Genomic DNA, 27831 nt, shown 5'->3' on the forward strand with positions numbered 1-27831 from the left:
TCGTCTTATTAACAGCTAAAGTGTAACGCAGCGCCGCAGTTTTGGCAGCTGTTCCAATTGTTTTGACAATCCCTAATCCACTCCTCCACGTATTTTTTACAGCAGGCTGATCTTCAAATACACCTGTGTCAGACAGATCACCTGACCTCGATGTGTGTCTGTGCTTACATAATTATGGTCGCTTGTGATCAACTTAACTTCCAGTGATAGGGGAAGTGAGTGAATTTTATTTATTTTTTCTCTGCACGGAATTGCGGTAAATGTTCCTTTCGTTCCAAATATATATTGCTAAATATTCTCGGTACTGTGCCTTTAAGAATTGTTTAGGTTTGCACAGTAACGGAAGAAGAAGTGACGCTAGAACTAGGATCACATGAGAAATAGTCTGTATACAATAAGAAAGGTTTGGAATTTAGAAAATAGTTGCAACTGGCGTATGATTTTACAATTAATGACGCGTGGATGCAAAGAACAACATTTACTACTTGTACTGTTACGACTTGTTTTTATGTATTTCTGGTAAACAACAGAACATTGTACTCACGTGCTGCTATATTCTGTACAGTATCAAGACACTTTGCAGAACATTTCCGCAGATATAGCCAGGCCTAGTTTTCTTTGTGATGTGGTACAGCAGGCGCATTTCATAACATGTAAATAATGAGCAGACGGACCTTATTTGGCAAAAAACTCACTAGCAATCCAGTACGTCTGTGACAGATGTATGACGACGGATGCTTTATGAAAATAAACTAAACAAAATGTCGTCGGAACAAATGATTGCCATTATGATCGAGGATAGAACTTACAGTGTAAGCAAAAGCAAGCTTATCGAGAAAAGCGATTATTTTCGAGCTCTGTACAGTTCGGGCATGAAGGAATCTGAGGAGGATTCGGTGCAGTTGCAGGGACTCAGCGTTCACGGTCTGGAACTTGTCATAGAGTTCATAAATACTGCTAAAGTGCAGATTGATAACGAGACCCTGGAGGACTTAATCGAGACGGCGTCTTTCCTGCAAGTGACTTCCATTCTCAAGCTACTTCTATCCGAAATCAAACTGGACAACTGCGTAGAACTCTACAAACTTGCCGAGTTCTACGGCATCCACGATCTGAGGAGTGCTTGTCTAAAGTTCATGACCTGTTACTTCCATCCGATGTTGCGGAGGCAGGAATTCAGACACCTTCCCACCGCCTTCCGGCAGCAGGTACGGGACCTGAGGATGAAAGGGACGGCTACTTTAATAGCTATTGGGGACTTCATAGGCACCTCCCTGGACTTAGCCCACCAGGACGAGCCCTGGTCCATGTTGAGATATGACGAGGTGTCTCAACGTTGGCTACCTCTGGCTAGCAACCTGCCTTCTGACATGGTGAACGTCAGAGGGTATGGGTCCGCAGTTTTGGACAACTACCTTTTCATAGTAGGGGGCTACAGGATGACTAGCCAGGAAATATCTGCTGCTCACTGTTACAACCCCTGTCGAAATGAGTGGAATCAGATTGCATCGCTAAACCAGAAAAGGTAAAATTAGTAGAGGATACGTTGTTTTTCAGGAAATGTAAAGTGCAAAGGGAGTTTTTTTTAGCAGGACCTTGGCTGTCATTTTCCAGTAGTACTCGTAAGCTGATAATGCATTGAAGTTTACTACGAATAATCTGACAGGGTGACATTAAACACCTGCCTACCACAGGACAATATAGGTCATATCAACATAATTCACTTAGAAATGACCTCTAACACCATTTTATGGTGAAAGGTCTATGTAGAAAACAAGTGCATTTAATAGCCTTTTTTATTAAAAAAAAAAAAAAAAATGAAATTGAAATGTATTTTTTCTGCCATTCCCACCCTAATGTAGAAACTAGGAAGTAAACTGGATTAGAAACCTGTTTTCCCACAAATTAATTAAATATGCCTTTGAGGGGGTGTTCTTGTAAATCTGCCTCTGCCCTCATAACCTTAACTCTAACCCTTGCTATATCAACTACTAATACCTCTAACCCTGACCCTAACTCTCATATCAGCTGCTAATATCTCTACTGCCCTCGCTATATCAGCTGCTAATATCTCTACTGCCCTCGCTATATCAGCTGCTAATATCTCTACTGCCCTCCCTATATCAGCTGCTAATATCTCTACTGCCCTCGCTATATCAGCTGCTAATATCTCTACTGCCCTCGCTATATCAGCTGCTAATATCTCTACTGCCCTCGCTATATCAGCTGCTAATATCTCTACTGCCCTCGCTATATCAGCTGCTAATATCTCTACTGCCCTCGCTATATCAGCTGCTAATACCTCTAACCCTGACCCTGACTCTCATATCAACTGCTAATATCTCTACTGCCCTCGCTATATCAACTGCTAATATCTCTACTGCCCTCGCTATATCAACTGCTAATATCTCTACTGCCCTCGCTATATCAACTGCTAATATCTCTACTGCCCTCGCTATATCAAAGGCTAATATCTCTACTGCCCTTGCTGTATCAACTGCTAATATCTCTACTGCCCTCGCTATATCAGCTGCTAATATCTCTACTGCCCTCGCTATATCAGCTGCTAATATCTCTACTGCCCTCGCTATATCAGCTGCTAATACCTCTACTGCCCTCGCTATATCAACTGCTAATATCTCTACTGCCCTCGCTATATCAAAGGCTAATATCTCTACTGCCCTTGCTATATCAGCTGCTAATATCTCTACTGCCCTTGCTATATCAACTGCTAATATCTCTACTGCCCTCGCTATATCAACTGCTAATATCTCTACTGCCCTCGCTATATCAGCTGCTAATACCTCTACTGCCCTCGCTATATCAGCTGCTAATATCTCTACTGCCCTCGCTATATCAACTGCTAATATCTCTACTGCCCTTGCTATATCAGCTGCTAATACCTCTAACCCTGACCCTAACTCTCATATCAACTGCTAATATCTCTACTGCCCTTGCTATATCAACTGCTAATACCTCTACTGCCCTCGCTATATCAACTGCTAATATCTCTACTGCCCTCGCTATATCAGCTGCTAATACCTCTAACCCTGACCCTAACTCTCATATCAACTACTAATATCTCTACTACCCTCGCTATATCAATGGCTAATATCTCTACTGCCCTTGCTATATCAGCTGCTAATATCTCTACTGCCCTTGCTGTATCAACTGCTAATATCTCTGCTGCCCTTGCTATAGCAACTGCTAATATCTCTACTGCCCTCGCTGTAGCAACTGCTAATATCTCTGCTGCCCTTGCTATAGCAACTGCTAATATCTCTACTGCCCTCGCTATATCAAAGGCTAATATCTCTACTGCCCTTGCTATATCAGCTGGTAATATCTCTGCTGCCCTTGCTATAGCAACTGCTAATCTCACACAACCTTTCACATGGTGCCTTCAATACCCGAGTGTAATCTAACAGAACCCTTTACTTTTACCTGGGACCCAAGATGTCTGCCTTAGTACGGTCATATCTGTTATTGGTTTATGGATAAGAAGTAACCTATATACTGCCTTTATACTCGATACACACATGTATTCTGTTGGTCCAGTTTTATTGTCCGTCTCTAACAAGAAAAATGAACACTGTTTTGTCAGTAATTTTACTAAGCTACAGTGGCCACAGTGTGAAAAAGTTACATATTTTAAAAAAAAATTTTCTGAAATAAATTAGAAACTAATAGCATTTGACGCATGGGAAATTACAGCAGCCCAAGGATATTCATGGAACATTTTATGACAGTTAAGAAGCTGATACTTTCTGGAGCACAGCATTGTTTTACAGGTTCACCACTGTTGCTGGATGAGACCAGTTATAGAGAATCATTAATTTGTTCGGTTGCCCCATTCAAATCAAAACTCAGCTTTTCACAGTGTTTGTAGTTGCACCTGCCTTATCCAAGCATTAAGAGTGTGGTCCCATTAACCTTATCTGTACAATGAGGGACAGATATGAATTATTTATTTTAATATTGCTGTGTCTGCTGGAGTGAGTCATTTATTGTTTTCAGCAAATCGTTTATTCAACAATTGTGAAAGAGATTTTATAAACATGCTTTTGCCGTGTTAATCGAGGTAATCGTGGTAATAGACATTAAGAGTAGGTGCCATTTCTTATACATTAGCAAGTACCGTCCTCCTATTCATTTCAGTGGGCTATGTGATGTCATAGGTTCCCTTCAAACCTGTTTTTGTCGGTTCAAATGACCTACTAGCCATTGTATAATCACAAAATATGGCACCAGGGTGTGTGTTGTTGTGGGCTTTGCCTCATACCTCACAACACACCAGAGATGTGGACACAATTAACTATGATACAAACACTAGCTTTCAAGAACTCAGAAGTCTTTTCTTTGGATGTAAATGGGAATTTGTATCAAACATCATATTTTGACAGATGTACTGCTATGTAGATGAAAACAGAAACACTTTTTCTTTTTCCATCTCCACCTGAAGAAGAGGCTCTTGGTTTTGAAAGCCAGTATTTGTACTGTATCTCACACTTGTTCTAATAAACAGTGACTCTTTAAAAAAACTTATGATTCAGTACTAGTGACAAGCAGTCATTTAATAGTATGTCTTTTGGTCGGCCTCTATATTATTAGATATTTTTTGTGCAGGTCTAATTTTAAGCTCCTGGCTGTGAATGGAAAGCTGTATGCAGTTGGAGGGCAGTCTGTGAGCAGTGTAGAATGCTACAACCCTGAGCTGGATTGGTGGAGTTCCGTTGCTTCTCTCCCAGACCCCCTTGCTGAGTTCTCAGCCTGCGAGTGCAAGGGCATGATGTATGTGATGGGAGGGTATACAGCACGAGGTGAGTAAACAGTAGGGATTAATCGAATCCAGGATTCGGTTACTTTTTGAGCAGGGTTTGGATTCAGCCAAGTACTTAGGATTCGGTGAACCGAATCCAAATCCTATATCCGCCCAGTCACACATCCATTTTAATACATTCCTCCAATATTTGCGGTTCTTCTTGAAATAAAAAACACGAATCCGGTATTGAATGTAACTTTTGTATTTAATAACAAGAACACGTTTGATTAACTCTGTCGCGGCTCTGAACTCCCTATTACTGGTGGCGCACACACTAAATACGTCATGCAGCTGCTGAATGCAAACATACCCCCGTATGCAACAGCACATTTACATCACACTTTTCATGGAGTAAAGTTCTGCAGTAAACCTGTAATATGTACAGTACGGTGAAAAAGTATTTGCCCCTGTCTGATTTTCTGCATTTTTGCATATTTTTGACACTGAATGTTATCAGATCTTCAACCAAAATCTAGTATTAGATAAAAGGGACGATGAGTCAAAAGGGAACACAACATTTTGATACTTATTTCATTTATTTATTAAAGAAAGTTATGCAACACAAAATGCCCCCATGTGAAAAAGTAATCGCCCCCTTAGACTCAATAACTGGTTACGCCACCTTTAGCAGCAATAACTGCAAGCAAACGGTTCCTGTAGTTATTGATCAGTCTCTGACAGTGCCGTGGAGGAATTTTGGCCCACTCCTTCATGCAGAACTGCTTCAACTCAGTGACATTTGTGGGTTTTCGAGCATAAACTAGGCCATTCCAAAACTTTAAAATTTCTTGTTCTTCAACCATTCTGATGTAGACTTGCTTGTGTGTTTCGGATCATTGTCTTGCTGCATGACCCAGCTGCGCTTCAGCTTCAGCTCACAAACGGATGGTCTGACATTCTCCTGTAGATTGTTCTGAAACAGAGCAGAAATCATAGTTCCTTCAATGATGGCAAGTCGTCCAGGTCCTGATGAAGCAAAGCATCTCCAAATCTTGACATTACCACCACCCCGCTTGACCGTTGTTATGAGGTTCTAACTGAGGAATGCAGTGTTTGGTTTTCACCAGACACAACGGGGCCCATGTTGGCCAAAAAGTTCCACTTTTGACTCGTCTGTCTTTCGAACATTGTTCCAGAACTCTTGAGGATCATCCAGGTGCTTTTTGGCAAACTTGAGATAAGCATTCATGTTCTTCTTAGTGAAGAGTGGTTTCCGCCTTGCTACTCTGCCGTGAATCCCATTTTTGCCTGGTGTCTTTTTGATGGTGGAGCATTGAACACTGACCTTAGCCGAGGCGAGAGAGGCCTGCAGATCCCTGGATGTTATTCTAGGGTTCTTGTGACTTCCTGGATGATTTTATGCCTTGCTCTTAGAAAGATTTTGGCAGGATGGCCACTCCTGGGAAGCTTCACTATTATCCCAAACTGTCTCCATTTGGACAATATGGCTCTGACTGTGGTTTGGTGGCGCCCCAGAGCCTTAGAAATGGCTTTGTAACCCTTTCCAGACTGAAAGGTATCAAAAACTTTTTTTTCGGGAGGTTTTCAGAAATTTCTTTTGATTGTGGCATAATGTGCCTCTAGAACCTGTGTGCTGACAACTTCACTCTGATGGTAAGGGCCAAACTTAGTCAGATTTATATTTGGCAGGGCTGGCCCAAATCAGGCCTGATTGTTAACTAAAGTATTCAAATAGCTGACCCTAATTATCCCTTTAACTGGGTTGAGTTAACTAAGGGGGGCAATAACTTTTTCACACCTGAAGATTGCATGTTTGATTATCTTGCACACCAAACAAATGAAAGAAGCACCAAACTTTGGTGTCATTTTTTTTTTCTCTTAGACTCCCTCTGTATACTACAAAGATCTGACCAAATTCAGTGTGAAAAATGCAAAAACTTTTGCGCTATGTTGCTTTGTCTGAGGCATGTTCTAGAGATCATACTGAGAGAGAAAAAAAATCGGTGCACAGATATATATATATATATATATATATATATATATATATATATATATAATATATATAATGAGTAATGAGTACATGAGAGTAGATGTTGAACTTCATGCTGATTTGAACTCTGCTCTCGCCAAGATAAGCACCAACTAAGACGTAGCTTTGCAGTGATCCATCTGCATCTCCATCCGTTTTGCATTGCATTCCATCTGATGATGTAGATATCCTTCTGTCTGGTGTTGATTGCTGAAATGTAATGCTGGCTCCAGCTCATTTTGCCTCCCCAGCGCATCAGCACACACAACGGCTGCGATGCTGGCTTTGGGGATTAACCCAGTGCGGTCTCCCCAGCGCATCAGCATGACAACCTTCTTGATTGTGCTAAGTAGGGTGCATCTCTGGGGTCTTCAAGTGGGCACCTTCCATCCTCCGTGTTTCGTTGACTAGCCCACGACACCTCAAGAGGGCTCAACAGTGATTCTGGCGTCCCAGCATCACCCCCCTCCATCCCCCACTCAGCTCAGCCCAGCTTACTTACCTGTACATCAGCGTTGCTTTCTTTTTGTTGTGCTTGAGATACATGTTAAAACTGTCAGATGTGCAAGACGTTGTTGAACAATATGCTTTAGTAAATCAAATTTACATTACTGTAATGTGCCAGTACAAATTGAACCATTTGGGAACTGTTGTGTTTTATTAAAATAATTGTTAAACTATTTTGTAGCTTATTTAATATGTGTTACACACACGGTGCATTTAAATCAACTTCAGGTCAGGTCAGATTCGGGTGACTCATCACAGTAATGTTTTACTCATAGCTCTCAGATAGGGATGTCAACAGGCTCCGGAATATTGGGACACTTTAAGGCAGGTCAGGTTTGGTTTTTTTTTTTTTTTTTTTTTTTTTTTTTTTTTTAACTCTTCTCTCTAAACTGCAATGTATTTGACATGTAAAGTGAGTGTAAATTGCTTCAGCAGTTTAGTAAATGTAGTTAATTGTTTAATTGTGGTGGTGATTCTATCTGGATTGCTTGAATTTTTTTTTTTTTTTATACAGTAAACAATATCTATCAAAATAGTCCAACACCATAATTATAGATAACTTTGCACTCACCTGCACTCTTTCATTTAACCTTGTGACAGCAGGTAAAGTTTCTGTTTGTTTAATATTTCTTGCTTCACACAGTCCCGCCCAGTCAGAGACTCAGAAAGCCAATCAGCTCCAGTATAGGTCTGACTGATGGAAACGATTGTGTAAGTTTCAGCGTTGTACTTAACATATTGATTATTTGGGTTAAATTTGTCAACTCTTTTTAAGATTTTTAAGCATTTTAATCAAGCCCCCCCTCCCATTATTTTATATTATTATTTATATATTTATTTATACCTTTATACAGGGCGACTTACAATTGTTACAAAATATCACAGTACAAAGTATCACATTACAAAATATCACATTGTAAAAATTACATTTCAGAATATCACATTGTGAAGTATCACATTACAGAATCGCATTACAGAATATCACATTGTAAAGTATCACATTACAGATAAGAGCAGTTGTAAAGTACAATACAATCAGTAGCAAAAGACCAAACTCAAATAAGAGCAAAAACTAGAGAACACAGTGAATACAGTATTTCTTCAATTTGGCACCGCGGCGTTTATTTTAAATTGATCAAGATGACTGCGGCCCTTGAACGAGGGCGGCGATTATACAAGGGCGATCTTTATTAATAGTAATATGCTTTACAAACGCTGCAATATGTTATTACATGATTTAAGGCGTTTTAGAATTGGTGCCATAGAGGCTCCGATCTGCAGCACTATACTCTTGTGTTTTTGGGGCTTGACTAAAGTACATTTACTGACAGTTAACAAGAGCCTATTAGGTGGGAGTTCAGAGGTCAGGGGAGTATTGGTTGCTATGGGGCGGGACAAGAAGAGGAGAAAGAACGGTAGTTGAGTGTGATGCAGTTGTTTTTCTTAACAAAAAATATTACCTCTGAATATCGGTTTGATTTCTGTTAAATCTAAAATATGGCCTTCTTTTTTGTTTTTTTATCACTGTAATTTACCTGCTTGTTTGTAACCAAAACTAAATCTTCTCATAGATAATAAGCAAGTTCTAAGTTCCTCTGAGTTTAAGTTTTCACCATCCAAGCTGACGATGAGGTAAACAGACAGCCCTTGTTTTATCCCAGGGGTGTCAAGCTCAAGGCCCGATGGCTGAATACGACCCTTGGAGGTACTTTATCCGGCCCCCCGCAAAGTTCATTCATTACAGTGTAATTTGGCCCGGCCCAGTTTGAGTCTATTGGGTTATTACACGTAAGAACTCCAAATCCCGTCAGCCATCAGAAAAGTAGCAGGAAGCTCAGAGCTAAAGAAACAGAACACAGCAAGAGACAGCCAATCATATCACGATCTTCGGTGCTTAAGGCCTGTTTTCTGTTAGACACTGTAGCCTGCTGGCCGTCAAAAATTATAATATAACTCTCAAAATGTCCAAGAAAAGAAAGATTGATAAGGAAGGTGGGAGTTTGAATATTTATTTGTAGAGCATCAAGAAAACCCCATTTGTTTGGTATGTAAGGGAAGTACTGCGGTGATAATTCAATTTAAGGCGCCACTATGAAACGAAACATAAAGAAAAGGCAAATAAAAGCTGGCCAAATTTAAAAGAACCCTTGAGTTACAGCAGAACATGTTTAAAAAGGCAAAAAGTGAAAGTGATGCGGCAGTAAAGTTACCTTGTGTCAGAGCTAATCGCAAAGTTGTCAAAGCACTTTTCTGAGGGTGCTTTTGTAAAAGACTGCATGCTTAAAGTCACAGAAATAGTCTGTCCTGAGAAAAGCGTGTGTTTTCGAATGTCAGTCTTTCAGACTAACTTCACTATTACCCAAGAGCTTTTGGATGTTGCAGCTATGCACCTCACTACCACAGCAAACATTATATTTCAACAGCTTGAGAAGTGTGCGCGCAACATGAAATTACAGTGGGAAAAATTAGTTGGATTGACCACAACAGACAGAGCACCTCCCATGTGTGAAGGCTAAGTTTGATTCTCGGCTGAGCAGTTTTACCCGTTCCAACCTGTGACAAAGACGGCTGTAGTGGGGATGTCAGACCAGAAGAAACACACAGTACTGCCAGAGGAAATGATAAATGGATGCGCTGCTGCACAGTTTATTCTTTCCAGAAAATAAAACAGTTGTACAAAAACACTTACACCAAAACAGGACACGGCACTTGCGGCCAAAATAAGACAAACAAAACGAGTAGACACTAACAAAACAGGGTGGACGAACGCTACACAAAACAAGTACGGTGCTGGTCCTTCCAGCACTCGTAATAATTGATATACTTTGCGTTTCTCCTCTCTCTCGTTCGCCAGTCACCGAACACACAAAACCCAGAGTGGGTGAAAACATGCAGCTTTTATGCAACTGTACCGTGACTCAATTGCTAATCAATCATTCAATTAGAGTTGCGGTACAACTGCACGTGAATTAATAAAGTGCAATTCCCCGTGCTCACATATTATTACATTTTTTATTACATGTGAAATGCTGTACAATCCTCGTGCCTAAATACAAATATACATTTTAAACCCTTGTGTTACACAGACGCGTTTATATCCTGTGTACCAGTGACTATACACCAACATTAACATACAGCATATAATACACACAGGGGCGGACACTTTGCCACACAGCCACATTCCCACAGCTCCGCATTCAGGCTGCATGCGTCATGTCAATGTTTGGCAGTATGTACTTCTGCAAACAGCTATTTTCAGTGATGAAGATTAATAAATCCACAAAAAGATCTCGCCTGAGCAACAAGCATCAGTTTCAGCACAAAACATGAATCCCAATATTGACAAACTTGTCTCACGAAAAAGGGTCCAGATTTCTTCAGTAAATGAGAATGCATAGGGCAGCAACTAGGTAAGATAGATAATGTGTTTTAAATTAACAAGTTGTATATAAAATACATGCATATGTATTAAAAACTGTGAATATAATCATGCGTTTTATCACTTAATAAAATGCATGTGTATATATATGTAAAAGGTGTGCATTTTGTGGCCCGCGAATCAAATGTTAAATTAAGATATGGCCCTTGGTAAAATTGAGTTTGACACCCCTGTTTTATCCCCTGCTGTGTTGGCACTAAACTCTGCTGGAAAAAAAAAGGGACGTGAAGGACTGCTGTGCTGTAAGTAGTTTATCTTGGTTGTCTGTTGGGACTGTGTCATAAAATACTATTTGTCACATATACATGTCACATGTACATAGGCAGAGTTGCACATTTCTTTATTTTTTGAGCAGAGGTAGAAAAAAAAAACCTTTACATTTCTTTATTGAAGCAGCGTTTATTCGAAGGAGGTGTCTATTAAAAAGCTGATATATGAGTGAGGTGTTAATTTGAGGGCACCGTTACTTCGTGTGTGGCGTTAATTTGAAGTAATACGGTAATTACATATAAGAGCGGGTTTAAGAGCAGTCAACGTATATAAAAAATATTTGCTTGTACAAGTCCAGGAAGAGCATAGTAAGTACGATGAATGGATGAGAATGATTTCAAATAAGAGCAATTACAAAAAACGTGAGTACGGATATCTTGAAGAGTTTCTAAGCTTGTAAGATATTCTAAGCTAAATGAATTGACTTCCTTTAACCTATCTCATAGCTCAGGGGGATTTTGATTTGTTAAGTCTTTATGTATAATGTTTGGTTAAAGGACGAATAAAAGCAAGAAAAGCACCAAAAGGTTTTCAGCTCAATGAAAAGTGGGTTGATAACATTAATAAAATGTAAGAATATATTATTGCTTATAACTTTAAAAGCCAGGACAGTAGCTACTGGCTAACAGAACACCCCTTGGGAAGCAAGCAAGTTTTCTTATAGCCAAAGTGTTCTCCATGACACTGTTGACCGCCAGACACAATACGCCAAGGACAATGACAATGTGAATCAATAAATACAAATGTGTTTATTACTTCTGTCATGACACACGTGCATCAGCATATGAAATGAACAGAATAAGTATGAGAAAAGCATATATTAATAAACTATAATGATAAACTAAGTAAACTAACTAATAAACTAACTTACAAACTAAATTAACAGAGCACCCCTACATACGGTAAAAATGCAGCAGCGACTGTAACAGTAATTATGAATACAAGAATGAATTTGAACACAATGGTTATTAACACAGCACCGCCCTATACACACATTAAATGCAGCAGCAGCTCTAGATTACTCGCGATGACATGCCAATTTTGAAAAGATTGAATAAACCATTTTAATTTGATGATGAGGAGTTATCGGGTTACAAAACAGTACTGTATCAGTTTTTAATCACTTGAAATGCATTACAGTACTGTATCAATTATGTGATGTATAGTATTATCATTCTTTTCCAGTCAGTTAAGATAAGGGGCACCTGTCAATTTTCATTCGAGTGACACAGCAGTAGGTCAAACTACAATGGAAAACGATTCAGTACCGTCAGCCAATCAATTTCCAGCAATATCAGACAGTAGATGCCCGCTGCAACGTCATAGTGTCAACTGTGAGTCAAATTTAAAATCAATCCACCAGGTGAACCCGTCTCTCTGCACCAGGTGAAGCGCGCGGCCCGTCTCTCTGCACCAGGTGAAGCGCGCGGCCCGTCTCTCTGCACCAGGTGAAGAGCGCGGCCCGTCTCTCTGCACCAGGTGAAGAGCGCGGCCCGTCTCTCTGCACCAGGTGAAGAGCGCGGCCCGTCTCTCTGCACCAGGTGAAGAGCGCGGCCCGTCTCTCTGCACCAGGTGAAGAGCGCGGCCCGTCTCTCTGCACCAGGTGAAGAGCGCGGCCCGTCTCTCTGCACCAGGTGAAGAGCGCGGCCCGTCTCTCTGCACCAGGTGAAGAGCGCGGCCCGTCTCTCTGCACCAGGTGAAGAGCGCGGCCCGTCTCTCTGCACCAGGTGAAGAGCGCGGCCCGTCTCTCTGCACCAGGTGAAGAGCGCGGCCCGTCTCTCTGCACCAGGTGAAGAGCGCGGCCCGTCTCTCTGCACCAGGTGAAGAGCGCGGCCCGTCTCTTCACCAAAACCAATAATATAAAGACTTTTGCCTTTAACTGCTGACAAGTTTAAATGTTACTTTTTTGAATATTGTACTATATAGGCTTTCACACCGGTCACCTAGCGAAACAGACAGGGTCTGAAATAAACTGTGTTCCTATTTCTCTGTGCGCCTCCAGCGTAAATGTACATATATACAAAATCAGCATGTCAAATAGTTATTTTTATTGCCATGTTCAAAATTCAATGCTATATATTTTTTATGTATTAATTCATATTTTTTGAAGATGCAAGCCCACTCTTTTGTAAAAAAATACTTTAACAAGTGCTGTATCTAGCTGAAGATCACAACCGAGAGTTTACAGTAAGATATGATCTGTGTTCATTTACATGCTCGCTCAGCTACAAAGTAAAAATAAATGCTGTGTGCTACACAACCAAACAGTTTACAATTACTCGCAGATTTGGGTTTTCACTGCATGACATACTGCATATTTAAAGGAAATAAAAGCACTGCCTAACCAAATTTGTTTTTAAAACAATTTCTAGTATTTCACTGACTTTTGTTCAAATTCACAATTTTCACAATTTCGGTGGCCTCCGTGACATTCTGTGACAGAATCGCAGCCTTACCCATGAGTCATGACTTTAAGGTAAATCTACTCGCAGTGGATCGATGTAAGCATACATGCAAAGTGATTTGCGGCTGCAAAACACACATTGCTGACAAAAACATTTAGCTGGCGTAAAGTGGGACTTTAGCAGTCACAAAAAATGCGGTGTATGTAAAGAATGTTTTTCACCTGGCGTTCTGCACCCACTATCAAATTAGCACTTTACCACCATTAATCCAAGTGATATTGAAATGTATTCAAGTGAAGAAAACAGCATGGAATTGGGCAGGGATCTGGAATACTAAGTGGGCGCAAATATTATAATGAGATGTAAGGATTTTATCTTGCACTTGGGTCTGCACTTACAAGGTGCAAACCATTCTAGAAGCAAGTAATTAAAAGGTGTATAAAAGCACACACCTTCAGAGACCTGTCATGGGACTCAGGAAGCTGCTGTGGCACACTTCCTGATGCGGCGATGCTTGGCTCTTGTTGAGGACAGGCAGGAAAACCTTCAGAGGAGAAGGGCAAGACGGCGAAGACCCTGCATAATCAAACCCAGGATCACTTTGTTTGGGATGGATTGTCCTCTCCACTTGCCTCTCCAGTGGTGTCAGCTGTGATGTGGATGGTGGCCCTCTATGTATTCCTGCTGCATGCCTGTGCTGCATTGTGTGTTTCACTTTTGCTCCACAAACCTCATACAGCACCGACTGCTCTGTGTACACCTCACCTCTGGGGCTGTAAATGCGGCCACTAAGTACCCCGATGCACATTAACATAATTGCGGCTCATTGTTTGTGCGTGTTGAGCAATTTGCATTGCTCTTAAGCTTACATAAGCTGCAATGCAAAATAATTGTCAGGTCGCTAGGGAATTTGGATTTTGCAGCTGCACTTGTTTGCACTGCTTCTGCCCTTACATCAACCCCTTAGGGGTAGGTGTACTAAAATATTGCACCTGTCGCAATATTGCAGACCCCTTGCAAACGAGGTGGAAGTCTTGGATGAAATGTACTAACAAGTGTAATGCCATTTGCGACTTTTTAGTGAATGCTTTGCGGCAGCAGTCTCTGCTTGCAGTTCAAGCATAGATGAATATGTAATTATGGGTGTTCCTGTATAAATTTGAAAAAAGGGGGGAGAATAGAGCAAATGAGGGTTCTCAAATATTATAATCAGATGTACGAAAGCTGCAGGCCATTGCGACACTTACAATTACATTAGTTTGTTAAGAACTTTTGAAAGCATGTTTTAAACAGTCGCTGTTGGTGCTGGCATTTCCCAGTCGGCTTTTTCTGGTGCATTGCCAGTTGTGCTTAATGCATTTTTGAGGCGAACATACCCATTTTTCCCTAAAAGCAGTGTGTACTTACAACCCTTGAGAACGACATTTCTGTGACATTTCTGGTTTCCCCAATGTGTTGGGAACAGAAGGCTGCACACATGTGCGGCTAAACCCTCCAGCTCATTCTGAACATCTCTGTAGGAACAGGAAACACACCTATTCTATTAATGTGCAGGTGGTTCATAATTGTGCACAATTTAGCACAGCACCACTGACTAACTTAAATAACAACGGACAGTATACATTTGGCTTATAGGCTACTAATGGTAATACAAGTTAGTGATATAATGTGTGATGATAAGGCCTACCCCTATATCATCACGGTCGCTGGATTATAAAATGAAACGGTACCGTGTTTTATGCTTAGTATTTATAATATATTAAACGTTAATGATACACAGTGGCTTGTATTCAGACCCGACCAATTCTCTCATATTACCGAATTACAAATGGTACATTGAAATTTTGTTCTGTTCGATATTTTATTTTAAAACACGTAAACTCAAAATCAATTATTTTAAGGTGACATTGGTTTTATGTTGGGAAATATTTTTAAGAAAAATAAAAAACTGAAATATCTTGCTTGCATAAGTATTCAACCCCTGTGCTGTGGAAGCTCCAATTTTGCACCGATGAAAGAAATTGCCCTAACGAGGACACAATTACCTTACCATTGGCCTCCACCTGTGAACCATTAAAGTTGCTGTCACATTTTCTGGATAAAAACCCCACTGTTGAAGGATCATAGGTAAGGCTGTGAATCTGAAGGAAAATGAAGACCAAAGAGCATTCTACAGAAGTTAGAGATAAAGTAATACAAATGCATAAATTAGGGAAAGGGTACAAAATAATATCCAAGTGTTTGGATATCCCAGTGAGCACAGTTGGATCAACAATCAGGAAGTGGAAGCTGCATCACACCACCCAGGCACTGCCAAGAAAAGGCCGTCCCTCAAAACTCAGCGCTCAAACAAGAAGGAGACTTGTGAGAGAAGCCACAGAGAGGCCAACAATCGCTTTGAAGGAGCTACAGAGTTCAGTGGTTGGGAGTGGAGTAATGGTGCACCAGTCCATCATATCAAAAGCTTTGCATAACACTGGCCTGTATGGGAGGATTGCAAGAAAGAAGCCGTTACTCAAAAAGTACCATCTGAAAGCACTTCTGGAGTTTGCCAGACAGCATGAGAGTGATCCAGCTGTGATGTCGGAAAAGGTTTTGTGGTCAGATGAGACCAAGATAGAGCATTTTGGCCAAAACTCAAAGCGCTATGTGTACCTAACACTGCCCATGCCTCAAGACACACCATCCCTACAGTGAAGTATGGTGGTGGCAGCATCATGCTATGGGGATGCTTCTCATCAGCAGGGACTGGGCATCTTGTTACATTTGAAGGAAGAATGGATGGAGCAAAATACAGGAAAATACTGCAAGAGAATATGCTTTATTCTGCTAAAAAACTGAAGTTTGGGAGGAAATTCACCTTTCAGCAGGACAATGATCCCAAGCACAAGGCCAAAGCAACATTGGAGTGGCTCAAGAACAAAATGGTGAATGCCCTACAGTGGCCCAGTCAAAGTCCTGATCTCAATCCCATTGAGAATCTGTGGCACTATTTGAAAATTGCGGTCCACAATCGTCGTCCAACCAAATTGAACAACCTGGAGCAAATCTGCCAAGAAGAATGGGCCGAAATCACTACTTACCCCAAAAGACTTAAAGCTCTTATTGCAGCGAAAGGTCGCTCTACCAAATATTAATGTGTGGGGGTTGAATACTTATGCAAGCAAGATACTTCAGTTTTTTATTTTTCTTAAAAATATTTCCCAACATAAAACCAATGTCAATTTTGAGTCTAAGTGTTTTAAAATAAAATATTGAACAGAATGAAATTTCAGTGTACCATTTGTAATTCAGTAATATGAGAGAATTGGTCAGGGGTCTGAATACTTTTGCAAGCCACTGTATATGTAAAGTCAGAAGTAATGACACTTGCCAAATCCGTTGGTTTTGCTGGGACGCCAGCGCTCGTTTGGAACGATTTGCAATAGAGAAAGAAAAAAAATCATAACTCGTGAAATTCAAAGTAAAAGTAATTTTAACATATCAACTGAATTAGTTGTTTTGCTATATCAATGTTTATCTTGAGCAGAATGTTCTTTATTTAAAATGTTATTTATGGTGGACTTTGTTAATGCATTCTCCATTCTTGTGTGCGTGTGCGTGTGTGTGTGTGCCTGTGTGTGTGCGTGTGTGTATTGGCTCACCTGCTAGCAGCTGCATTACGTCATCTTTAGGGCCGGGCTCAGCGTACCATGTTTGATTATACCTATGAAAGACGCACCACTGTTTTGATGCAGGGATGATTAGAGAGAAAAAAAATAGTGCAATATTGATTGAATGTGGTGATTTTATGAAATGTAGTCTATATATATTCCTGCATATTCATGAAATGTTATTTAATGATTAGATTGCAAGAATGTATTGACCCAGAAGTGGCAGCCTCAAATTGGAGAGGCGGTTGCACTCGTTTACCAAGGGTCATGTGTGACAGCATAAAAGAGGACAGAGAATTGTAATCTGCTCCTTCGCTTTAGTTTTGTAGTGAGTAAGAACCAAGAAGGACAGTAACAGTGAATAAGATTCTGAAATCGTGAGTGTTGTGTTTTGTTTGTTTTTGTCTTGTATTGTACGTTACCAGACAGTTAACTCAGTCGCCAAGGGCCAGCACTAAACCGTACAATACTGCACCTTTGTCACAAATGTAAATCTGTATCACCCACCACGAGCACTACTGCACACACCCAGGACTGGTGACAGTGTTTGTATTATTGTGGGACGGATATTGTTTATTATTTGGGACTGTCTGTTCTTGTATTATATACCCTGTGCTGTACACATTGGTGTGTACTGCCGGGGAATTATTGTTTGGTCACCAGACCTGGAAATAAAATAAAAACATGCATTACAATTATCTCTGCCTGCTTCTTTCACACACTGCATCACTCCTGCACCTGTATACAATCAACCACTTTGCCACAATGACACGTGCACATTTTAGTATAGAATGCTTGCACATTTGTTATTTCATTTTTGTTCTTTTTCACCTCCCATAGTGTTCAACATTTAACAGAGGGTATAAAGAAGCTGGATCTTGACAAAAAAGTAATATACTGCAAGTATACTTGTGCCAAAATTGTCTGGTTTTAATATACTATTGGTACCATTATACTATCCTATTTTGACACAAGTATACTTGCAGTATACAACTTTTTATATTATTTTTGTAACTAATGCAAAGTAGTTCTCAAATATTGGACATTTCTTAAATTGTATCTTACTTCTCTTTTGCATACATGCATTGTCTCTTGCTAGATATGCACCTCCAGATTCTGACAAATACTTTTAGAAAAAACTAGTAGAAACTAACTGAAACACAAGTCTGGCAAAAATAAATGGAAGACTGGAAGAAATATGGAATGTTGAAAAAGTGTATAGACGTTATCCTTTGGGCACCGTCTGCTGCAGCAAACCAGAGCTAAACTCCTGCTAGTTATTTGAACAATGTCACATGACTCTTGCACTAGAGATTTTGCTAAGAAGACGTATTTTCTTAGTACATACGACAAAATTTATACTTTGCAAAGTGCTGCAACGAAAATGCAAATTGCAGTATGTTTGTGCTGCGACTGTCCCATTTTAGTACATCTATTCCTTATTGTCTAAATAGGAGAGTAAATTTCTCAATGACCAAACATTTATCTGGAGCGTTTAATGCATGTGTTCCTTTATGAACATTTTCAGGACTATTTTCCTAAAACTTTTCTCAGTGGCATCACACAAATTATTAAAAGTTTTAAAAAAGTAATGAGAAAAATGGTTTTCTAATAGTAATGGTGCCCTCTGGATAAAGGCCGTACCTTGTGGGAGTTGACCTCGACTTTCTTTAGCATCGCTTAAGTGGTGTTCTAGTTCCTGCAAACAATTTCTAGTCTAAATGTTTGTCATTGAATGATTTAGTATTTCTAATATCATAGCATAAATTAAATATAAATAACTATAAATTTATTAACATTAAGAAGAAGCATTGTTGTCCTCCTCCACTGAAAATGTGGCAGTACGTGGGTTAGTGGTTTTTCTAGAGATCAGCGAATACATCTTGTTCCTGCGTCATCTCTTTAGTTTACAGCTCTGTCTCACAGCTACTTTTGAAAGCTTCAGGACTGGCAACAGCATCTGCACAGAGAGCTGCTGTGTACTGCAGCTGATCTGCAGGAATCCACAGACAAAACAGGAAACTAAACATTGCATTTATTACTGTGTAATGGACCGAAAATACTATTTTCATTGACTAAATAGTAGTTTGTTATGCAATTTCTAAAGGCAACACAGGGAGTATCTCTAGAGTTCAAAATTATTCAGTTCCCTGAATGCCTCTTCCCTCTAGTGGCAAATATCTATTACTACACCATAACAGTAGCGGTGCATTAAGCACATCAGTATGGACTTTGTAGATTAGAATTAACTTATGCCATCTTGTTGATTCCATGGTGGAACTGGAATATCATTTTATACCAGTTCTTATTTTTATCTTATGTGATAAAACATTTGTGACCGGATCTTTTTTTTTTCATTGTGACATCATACTGCACTGCAAATACATTCAATTGCTCAGCATACTGCGTCTCATTGAAAACAAACTGTTTACAAACCGCTGATGTTTACAAAATACTGAAGATGTAACTTTAACTTTGATCTAAATATTTTTTAACAGGAATTTCAAAACATACAAGACAGCGGGGTCTGCAGAATGCACTTTTCTCTACACCCAGCTCACCTGACTCTGTACTGCCTTGTAAAAAGTAATAAATTACCATGCAGTACCTTTAAATGAGTTCCAGGAGTTACAGCATTCTTATCTTATTTATAGAACTTATGGAAATCTTTATGACATTAGCAAGGTATGTTTATGAAAAACCAGGTCATACAGGATTCGCTCTTGTTTGTTATCGTCAGTTTCGCCCATGAAATAAATACTGTAGTGCGAAACACAAGCAAATAAAGGGCCTCATTCGCTAAACGGCGGTGACCACAATTACACCGTGGCAGGGGAAGCCACACCACACGCAAAAATGAACCAGCTTACAATGACAGCGACCAAGGAGGACAGAGTGAGGAATCTAAAGTTTACAAACCAGGAGCTAAATGTATTAGCAGATGAAGTGGTGGGTTATTATGAAAGGCCTTTTGGTGCTGAATCAGCGAGAACAATAACTTCAATGAAACATTAAGGACAAAATAAATGTGCTCTGTAGGACAGGACACCCCCCCCCCCCCCCCCCCAAAATCACAGCGTCCTGTGAGACAGTCAAAGCAGAGACAGTCATTCTTAATGAAACATTTATGTTTAACTCTGCAAATCAAATAAATAAATATTTGTTTGTTCAACTTGATCTCCCTGTGATTTATTTTGTAATATTCATCAAAAGTCTGCAAAGCACTCGCTCAGTCAATTAAAAGTTCACTCTACAAAATTACATTACATTACATTTCAAAAGGTGTTTGGCGAAACGTCACTTTTTTAACAGTAGAAGCTGTTTGATTGTTTGTATTTATAACTGCACCTCAACTCCACTTTCTGTACATTCATTTATAGGACATTTTCAGTTTATTTTGTATATTTTAAAGTTATTTTAAGCATAGCCTACTTTAAATATCACCAGTACATGGTGACTATATAAGTATATTAGCAAGTGTTGCATATACACCTGCCTCGTAATCTTCATATATCCCGGACTGTCTGAGGATGTATGAGTACACTGCAACATTTGAACTCGAGTTGCCATTGAAACAATCTTTAAAAATGAAACAAACTTTTGTTGGAAACGAGAGTTATTTTAAATGGTCTGTGTTGGCTGCTAAAAAAATAACAAGCAGACAAAATATATATTTTTAAAAACAACCTTAAATTACATATTCAGCAACATCTTTGAGTTTTGTAAAAATGTATGTTAACACATGAATTACAATGACCATGTAATTCCCATAGCCTATTTTGCTGCCATTAATCCCAAAATTTTAAACACGGGAGAAACATTAACTGCAAACCTGAAGTGACAAAACAGAAATGATTTTTTATAAAGTTTTAAAACAACAGATACAGTAAAATTATTAGTAAATTATATAACATCATATATTCCACTGGAGCCTATCAACCTAAAATAATAATAATAATAATAATAATAATAATAATAATAATAATAATAATAATAATAATAATAACATTGTATACGACTAAGTGTAGACAGAAACGCTAGTGTTTTTCCCTCTGTTATATTGTCTATAGACACACAATTGAAATCAATGCCATTCTGCACAAGCGTCTTAATGACAGCTTGACCTACTACTGTTGTGTGAATAAAGTCAAAACAAAGTTGCCTTGATCATCAGTGGCCTCGTCACATACAACGCAAACAACTCAATCATTCATTTTGCCATTTAAATATTCTTTGGCTGCTGCATACACTTTAGGGAGATACTCTCATCTGAGTGTGTCACTGTTAGGCATGGCTCCACAGTTGGGGATTTTTTTCATTAAAAATGTATAATATTTCATTGACCAGCCGTTGTATTGGTGTGTTTGCTGCACAAAGGCTTCCACTAATTCAAACGTGTTGACATTGTGTGTGTCCACTTTCTGTGCTCTTTTTAAACAATCCTGTCATTGTGACCTGCTTGTTCAGTAATGGTTTAAACTGAACTTCAAGTTTGATTGTCTTGTTTTTGTGTACTGCCCTGTTAAGATGCTTGTCAATAGTACCTTTTCTTAGATGATCCAAAGACACGTTACAAGTTGAGCAAAACAGAAACCCACCATTTGCATGCAATATCCCCTTTTCGTAGCTGTGAACGCGATCTTCTGTTGAAATGAATTTAGCTTTTTTTGATTTGTCAGTGGTCTACATTTTTTGTTAATCATACACTACAAGCTAATAAATCAACAATACCTAAACAACCATTTTAAACTGCCCGCCTCTAACTCGCATGTTACATCATTGTACAGTATGAGGAATTCACCAAGAGTAATGTAAAATACTGTAAGGAAAATAAAATGCTTTTTTTTTTTTTTTTTTTACGGTAGGCAGTCAAATATACGATTTCTGTAAAATTCGTGATATTGTGAATTTTCCGGGGCCCTACATATAAAGCTAATGTGATCTGTTATTACCTCCTCCTCACACAGCCCTAGTAACATCTACCTGGTCTGAAATACTCTCTCCCTGACTCTTCTTCTCACTCCCCTGTGCAGCTCTTCTGCTGGCTGTGACACCGCCTGGTTTCAGTAAGCGGTACTTTTAACACATGCTGAGGCAACTAGTAAAGTTAGCGCCCTTAAGTGACTGTGGTCTGCATATCAAACACCTCCCTTGTGGTATTTTCCTACGTAATGTGCATACATTGCCACACATTAACATTGTTCATTATGTTTAAATGACTTGAATGCTGTACTTTTTCTGCACGCTTTTTTCCATGTGCTAGGTTGTCTGCCACTGGTTAGTGAATACAGCAGGTGTGCAAAGCACACGGTAAAGGGGCTTATTGCATGCAAAACACGTTACAGCAGTGTAGTGAATGAGGCCCAAAATGTTAGCGACATACAAACAAATTCTGTAATAGAAATGGAACACTTAAGTGGGTGGGTACTAGATAGTGGAGGGAGGGATAAATAAATAAAGTGATGAAAACAAATAGTAAATAATCAAAATATTTTTTGACTAAACAGTTTTACACTCAACACCATTTGAGCTTTGCTTAAAATATCAACACCATTTCAGCTTTGCTTAAAATACTATATTCAGTTTTTTTGTTTAAATAAAAATAATAATACAAAAAAAAACCACATAGCAAGGACTGTGTAAAGACTTCGCTGTCCAGAGTCATAGTAATAGAGTGACTGGAACAATCATAGATCAGTTTCCCTCCACTACCTAGCACCCATCCACTTAAGTGTTGCATTTCTGTTTTGCCACCTTTTTGTTTGTATGTCGCTAACATTTTATTTGCTTCAGGGCCACCGTATATATATGCTGTTTATAGCATGTGCCCTGTGTCATACAACCTTGAACTGTATAGAGAGACCCCAGACTCAAATTCTTAATGCTGACTTCAGTGTGGTACTGAAATGAAAGAGAAGGATCTAACCATAGTCTTTATTTAAACACATTGACTATTTCCATTATCAACCCAGAATCAAAACAAATTCTCATTTCCTAGAATGGCATGCAGCCAGGTGTTTGTTTCTCTTCTGATCCCCTGCTCTTTTTTCCTTACAGACAGGAACATGAACATTTTGCGGTACTGCCCCAGCTCTGACACCTGGTTCGTATTCCAGGCATGTGAGGTCCACATCCGCAAACAGCAGATGCTCTCCGTGGAGGACACCATCTACCTAGTTGGCGGCTACACCCATGAGGTTGAGCCCAAGAAGAAGACAAGTCAGACAGATGACATGCTCACAGTTCAGTCCTATAACATCAGCACGGGGGAGTGGCTCTACCTGAAAGAGAACACTTCCAAGTCAGGACTCAACTTGACCTGCACCCTACACAACGATGGCATCTACATCATGAGCAGAGACATAGCCTTGCCCACCAGCCTTGAACACAGAGTGTTCCTCAAGTACAACATATTCTATGATGTGTGGGAATCCTTCCGCAGGTTTCCAGCATTCGGGCAAAATATGCTGCTTTGTTCTCTATACCTACCTAACGTAATTTAAGTGTATTTATTAATGACTCTGACATGATGTTTTCTCACTGCTAAAGTTACTGCGGGCGCTGTAAAGGTGTGATTAGATGTCTTAATAAATTGGTAACATGTAATGCATTACCATTCCGCTACCTAGGTGTCATTTAGCCCATCAATGATCTGCTTCCTAGCCTCTGACTGATCCCTGAACTTTATCTTGTTGGTTCTTAAAGCCTCTCAGTGATTCAGCATTGACGGCTTAGCAACTCATTCCATACACTCACCACTCACCACACTACTTACTATTCTAACTCTTCGCTCAATTTCCAGCTGTGTTCTTTGGTCTTGGTCTCTGTGAACTTTGGCAACTTATTTTTGAAAATTTCAACTAGAGATGCAAGTCAGTTATGATCAGTTTGGTTTTTCAGTTGTTTTTGACATCCGATAGTTTTTCAGTAAAACCAAAATGAAAGTATAAAACCAAAAAACTGGACTGAATTCTTCCAACCAGTGGAGTATTACAAACATGTTGTTTTTTTATTTAACTATGACAAATAAACTGAATAGAGTATTACTGCATCACACATAGGAATCTATTATACTACCAGACACAATATTGAAAGAATAAAATAATGTATTAACTTTTTTGCATTCAACTTTATTTTTTGCTGCAGTCAGTTGGAAGTGGCAAATCAAGTCTGTAGTACTACAGCTCATGATGGTTTTTGAAATAAAAATAGTTTAATCATTATGTTGGCTTCAAAGCGACTGATGTTTTGGCAGCATTTTAACAGTTTCTGAAGAGAAAATGTTATGTAGATTTATTTAAGCAAAAAACTAAAGCTAGAACTGAGACCTGCCACCAACCCCCAAAAACATACGCAACGTTCTCGTTTTAACGTTCTTGTTTGCCTCTTACACAATATGATTAAAGACAAACAAAACTAATTTCAATACATGCACCGCAAATTACCTGTTCACAGAAGCATCTAATTGAAAGCAGCTTCCAGACAATTGCACTCTATTATTAAGAGTGCTGTTTCTCAAACTACTATCAGGCATAACTTTTGCTTGTTTTGCAGCTTCACCCAATTTACTGCTGATCCAGTTTCACAGTGGTTTGGGACCTCAACTAACATTTCCTTTTCTTTCAATACTTTTGCATTTGGCTGTTTTAGTCAGTTTAGCACCATTACTAATTTTTTATTAAGTCTAAATTAGGTTTACACAGAGTAATCTGACAGATGCGACTAAAAACCTTTTTTTTTTTTATTGAAAAACTTTCAGCCCTTCATTTCTTAGGGTGCAGTTTTTGAACAAAAATTGACATTAGAGTTTGCAGGCTGAGTGTTTGCATATTCTTGCTTCTACTAGCATCAGCACTAGCACCTTTCATCAACAAACCTAAAAAGAATGAAGCCGTGCTTATGCCTCTGAGGGCTGTCATAATCAACCAGGTAAGTCCTGAAATAACTTTTGATTTATGTTACTATATTAACATTATTAAGGGGTGTTAATATGAACCTTCCACATGCAGAAAAGTGTGTGATAAATTACTTATGAATTAGCTTATTTCTGAGACCACCAACGCTTTTCAAATTCCACTTTCCGTTTAGTTTTCCGTTTGGTTCTATTTTTTGTCGGTATCGTTCAGTTTAGAATATTGAGTTTGGAAAAAATCATAACTATTGCAACCCTATTACAACTTCTTCAACTTAAACAAAAAGTTAGTAAAACTAAAGGAACATCTTAGTTCAGTGGTGGACATTAAAATGAGGTTGAGACCAAAAACACACCTTTGTACAGTCATATCATTATTGTCTTTATTTAACACAAATTATGTTAGCATTGTGACTGTATATGTTCTTTCAAGCTCTTCAGAAGCTTGCAGTTATCTGTCTGATTGTTCAAGTGATTGTAGCTAACAAAATAATCCAATAATCATACCTGTTATGCACTTTTATTAGTTATATAGGTCTTGAATGTGCAGTTTTGAAAGAGACACATGTTATAGCACATGTATTTTATTATAAAGCATTATATTATGGTACTATACTAGGTTTGCAAGCCATGCTTTCAGGTAATGTTGCATTTCCTTGGTCCCCACCCCATCCCTTCCATTTATGTCCTGTAAAAAATTGAACCTATGGAATTGAATATTACCTTTTCACACAAAAAAATGTGAAATTCGCTGCAAAGAAAACCATTGAAACAGGTTTGGCTTTTGGACAAAAACTCTGCGATCATAACCCTGTCCTTCTGAATTTGCATATAATCTGAAGACAATATGGATCAGGTGCATGCTGCTGCACGGTCTTTGCTCCAAGAAAGAAAGAGAAGAATGTGGATTCACCCTATAATAATGAGCAACAGGAAACCTTAGGGGAGTACCAGCATCTTGTGCAACAGCTGAAATATACTGTATATATTTATATAATCTCAAATTGTGTTATTGATAACAAATAATCTAAACAATGTTGTTGGCAGCAAAACTGGAAGTACAGACAGGACTACCAAATACAATCATTTCGATGCATCCTGATTTTTATTAAAAACAAAAAAATACGGTAAACTCAGGAAGGTGGTACTGTCAATGCATAACATCAGACAGTTACATTATTGAAGAAAAAATACACGTATACTATGATTGACATAAAACAGTTTTAGACTGTTTAATTTTCTGTAAATACAATACCACTTACCTGCTTATACTATTGCATATAATTAGATACATGCTTTTGTTTTGTAGTTCAGTCTGTATATAATAATGGTCTGTGGTATCTCATGCACTTTGTAGAAGCAACCACCCAGACAACAAAAATCTGTACTCAAAACTGTTTATTTTAACATACCAATAGTGCTTCCTTTCCAATTTCCTCATTTTACTATAATTTCTGTTTGTATTGTTTATCGAGATATTTCTTGAGCTGTTTATCATAAAGAACAAGATATTCTGCACTGCTATAATCAGACGTTCCACCATCATGCCTGTGATAATTGACACGCAAGTCTGAATACAAAAATAGCAGCTAAACATTGGCCGTAAAAAACATAGCGAATAAACGCTGTAGTATGATTAGCCCTTAATTCACCAACCAGGTGCTCCACTATTGCATGACAGTAATATGCTTTGACCCAGAAGACACTGCTGAGGTGAAATGACTATGCTAGTGGAAGCCTAACAAAAGTCTTGAGAGAAAACTCAGAATTTTCTTTGACCTAATAGTTTAAAATTAAAATGCATTTTTTTTTTATTTATTTTTTTAATACAATGAGTTTCTTTCAGAACTGCTTGTTTGGAGACCTATGTAGCTAATGGAAGTGCAAAACAAGTAGGATGTAATTGTTTTGTTGGCAACAATCACTTTCACTGCTTGAACAAGCCAGCCAAAGTATTGTTTCAGAGAAGGTGCTATGAAATGATCTTGTGATCTTTGTTGAAAGTGTAAGATTAGCATTGCTCAGCTATCTCTCTAACTTGTCTTTAGCTGTAGTGTATGGCCCAAGCACGATTATTGAAATCATATAGAAGTGGCTATGATAAACTGGGTTGCACTGAATGTAAAACCACTGTAGAAAAAGATGAATCCTGCAGATCATATCCCATTACCCTGTCTTACCCACAGGGGGTCAGAATCATTTATATAAGCAGAGCCTTCCTGTTTGAGGGGATCACATGAGGGTGTGTAGCTGGTAAGTCAATCAGTATGTTTACATGCATTTAGTATTCTGCATACTGCAGTATGCCACATTTGTGTATGTATATTGTGTTTACATGCTATAGAACATGCCATTCCCCATTTACACATAACTTTGGTAGTGTGATTAATACTAAATCGCACTAATTAACACGCATGTGCAAAGTTCCATGTAAACAAATAAGGTTCAGTGCACATGTCTTTCTTTTGGGGGAATTCCATCAGAAGTGTACAGATGTTGGTTTAGAGCTGTTGGGTATTCTTGAAAAGGGAAAACTTTTTTTTTTTTTTTTTTTTTTTTATAATTTTGAGAAAATAGTAATTTGTTGTCCAGTTCATCTCAGTAGTTTTTCATTTTAAATGGTAATCATTTTGATTTAATTTAGGCTTAAAGTCAATATTGAAAAAAAAAAAAACTGATTATGTTTTATTTTTCCCCACCTTTTTTTAAAAAGACAGATTAGAAAATTACATTCAATGATCTTATTTACTTTTCACTGTATTTTCTAAGAATACATGGAACTGGCCTCCTGGGATGTGGAGTTTGGAGAAATACAATAAACCATGAAAACCTG

General features: G+C 38.7%; 1 protein-coding gene across 1 annotated transcript; it reads left to right on the forward strand.

The window, feature by feature from the left end:
- The first annotated feature begins 229 nt into the window (after positions 1–229).
- klhl42 (kelch-like family, member 42) lies at positions 230–27831 on the forward strand. Its single transcript, XM_041255490.1, has 3 exons — positions 230–1525; positions 4627–4820; positions 23144–27831. Exons 1-3 carry the CDS (start codon positions 735–737, stop codon positions 23587–23589), a joined length of 1431 nt encoding a protein of 476 aa, XP_041111424.1. The 5' UTR covers positions 230–734; the 3' UTR covers positions 23590–27831.

Source organism: Polyodon spathula, chromosome 7 (assembly GCF_017654505.1).
Source record: "Polyodon spathula isolate WHYD16114869_AA chromosome 7, ASM1765450v1, whole genome shotgun sequence".
NCBI classification, from domain to species: Eukaryota; Metazoa; Chordata; class Actinopteri; order Acipenseriformes; family Polyodontidae; genus Polyodon; species Polyodon spathula.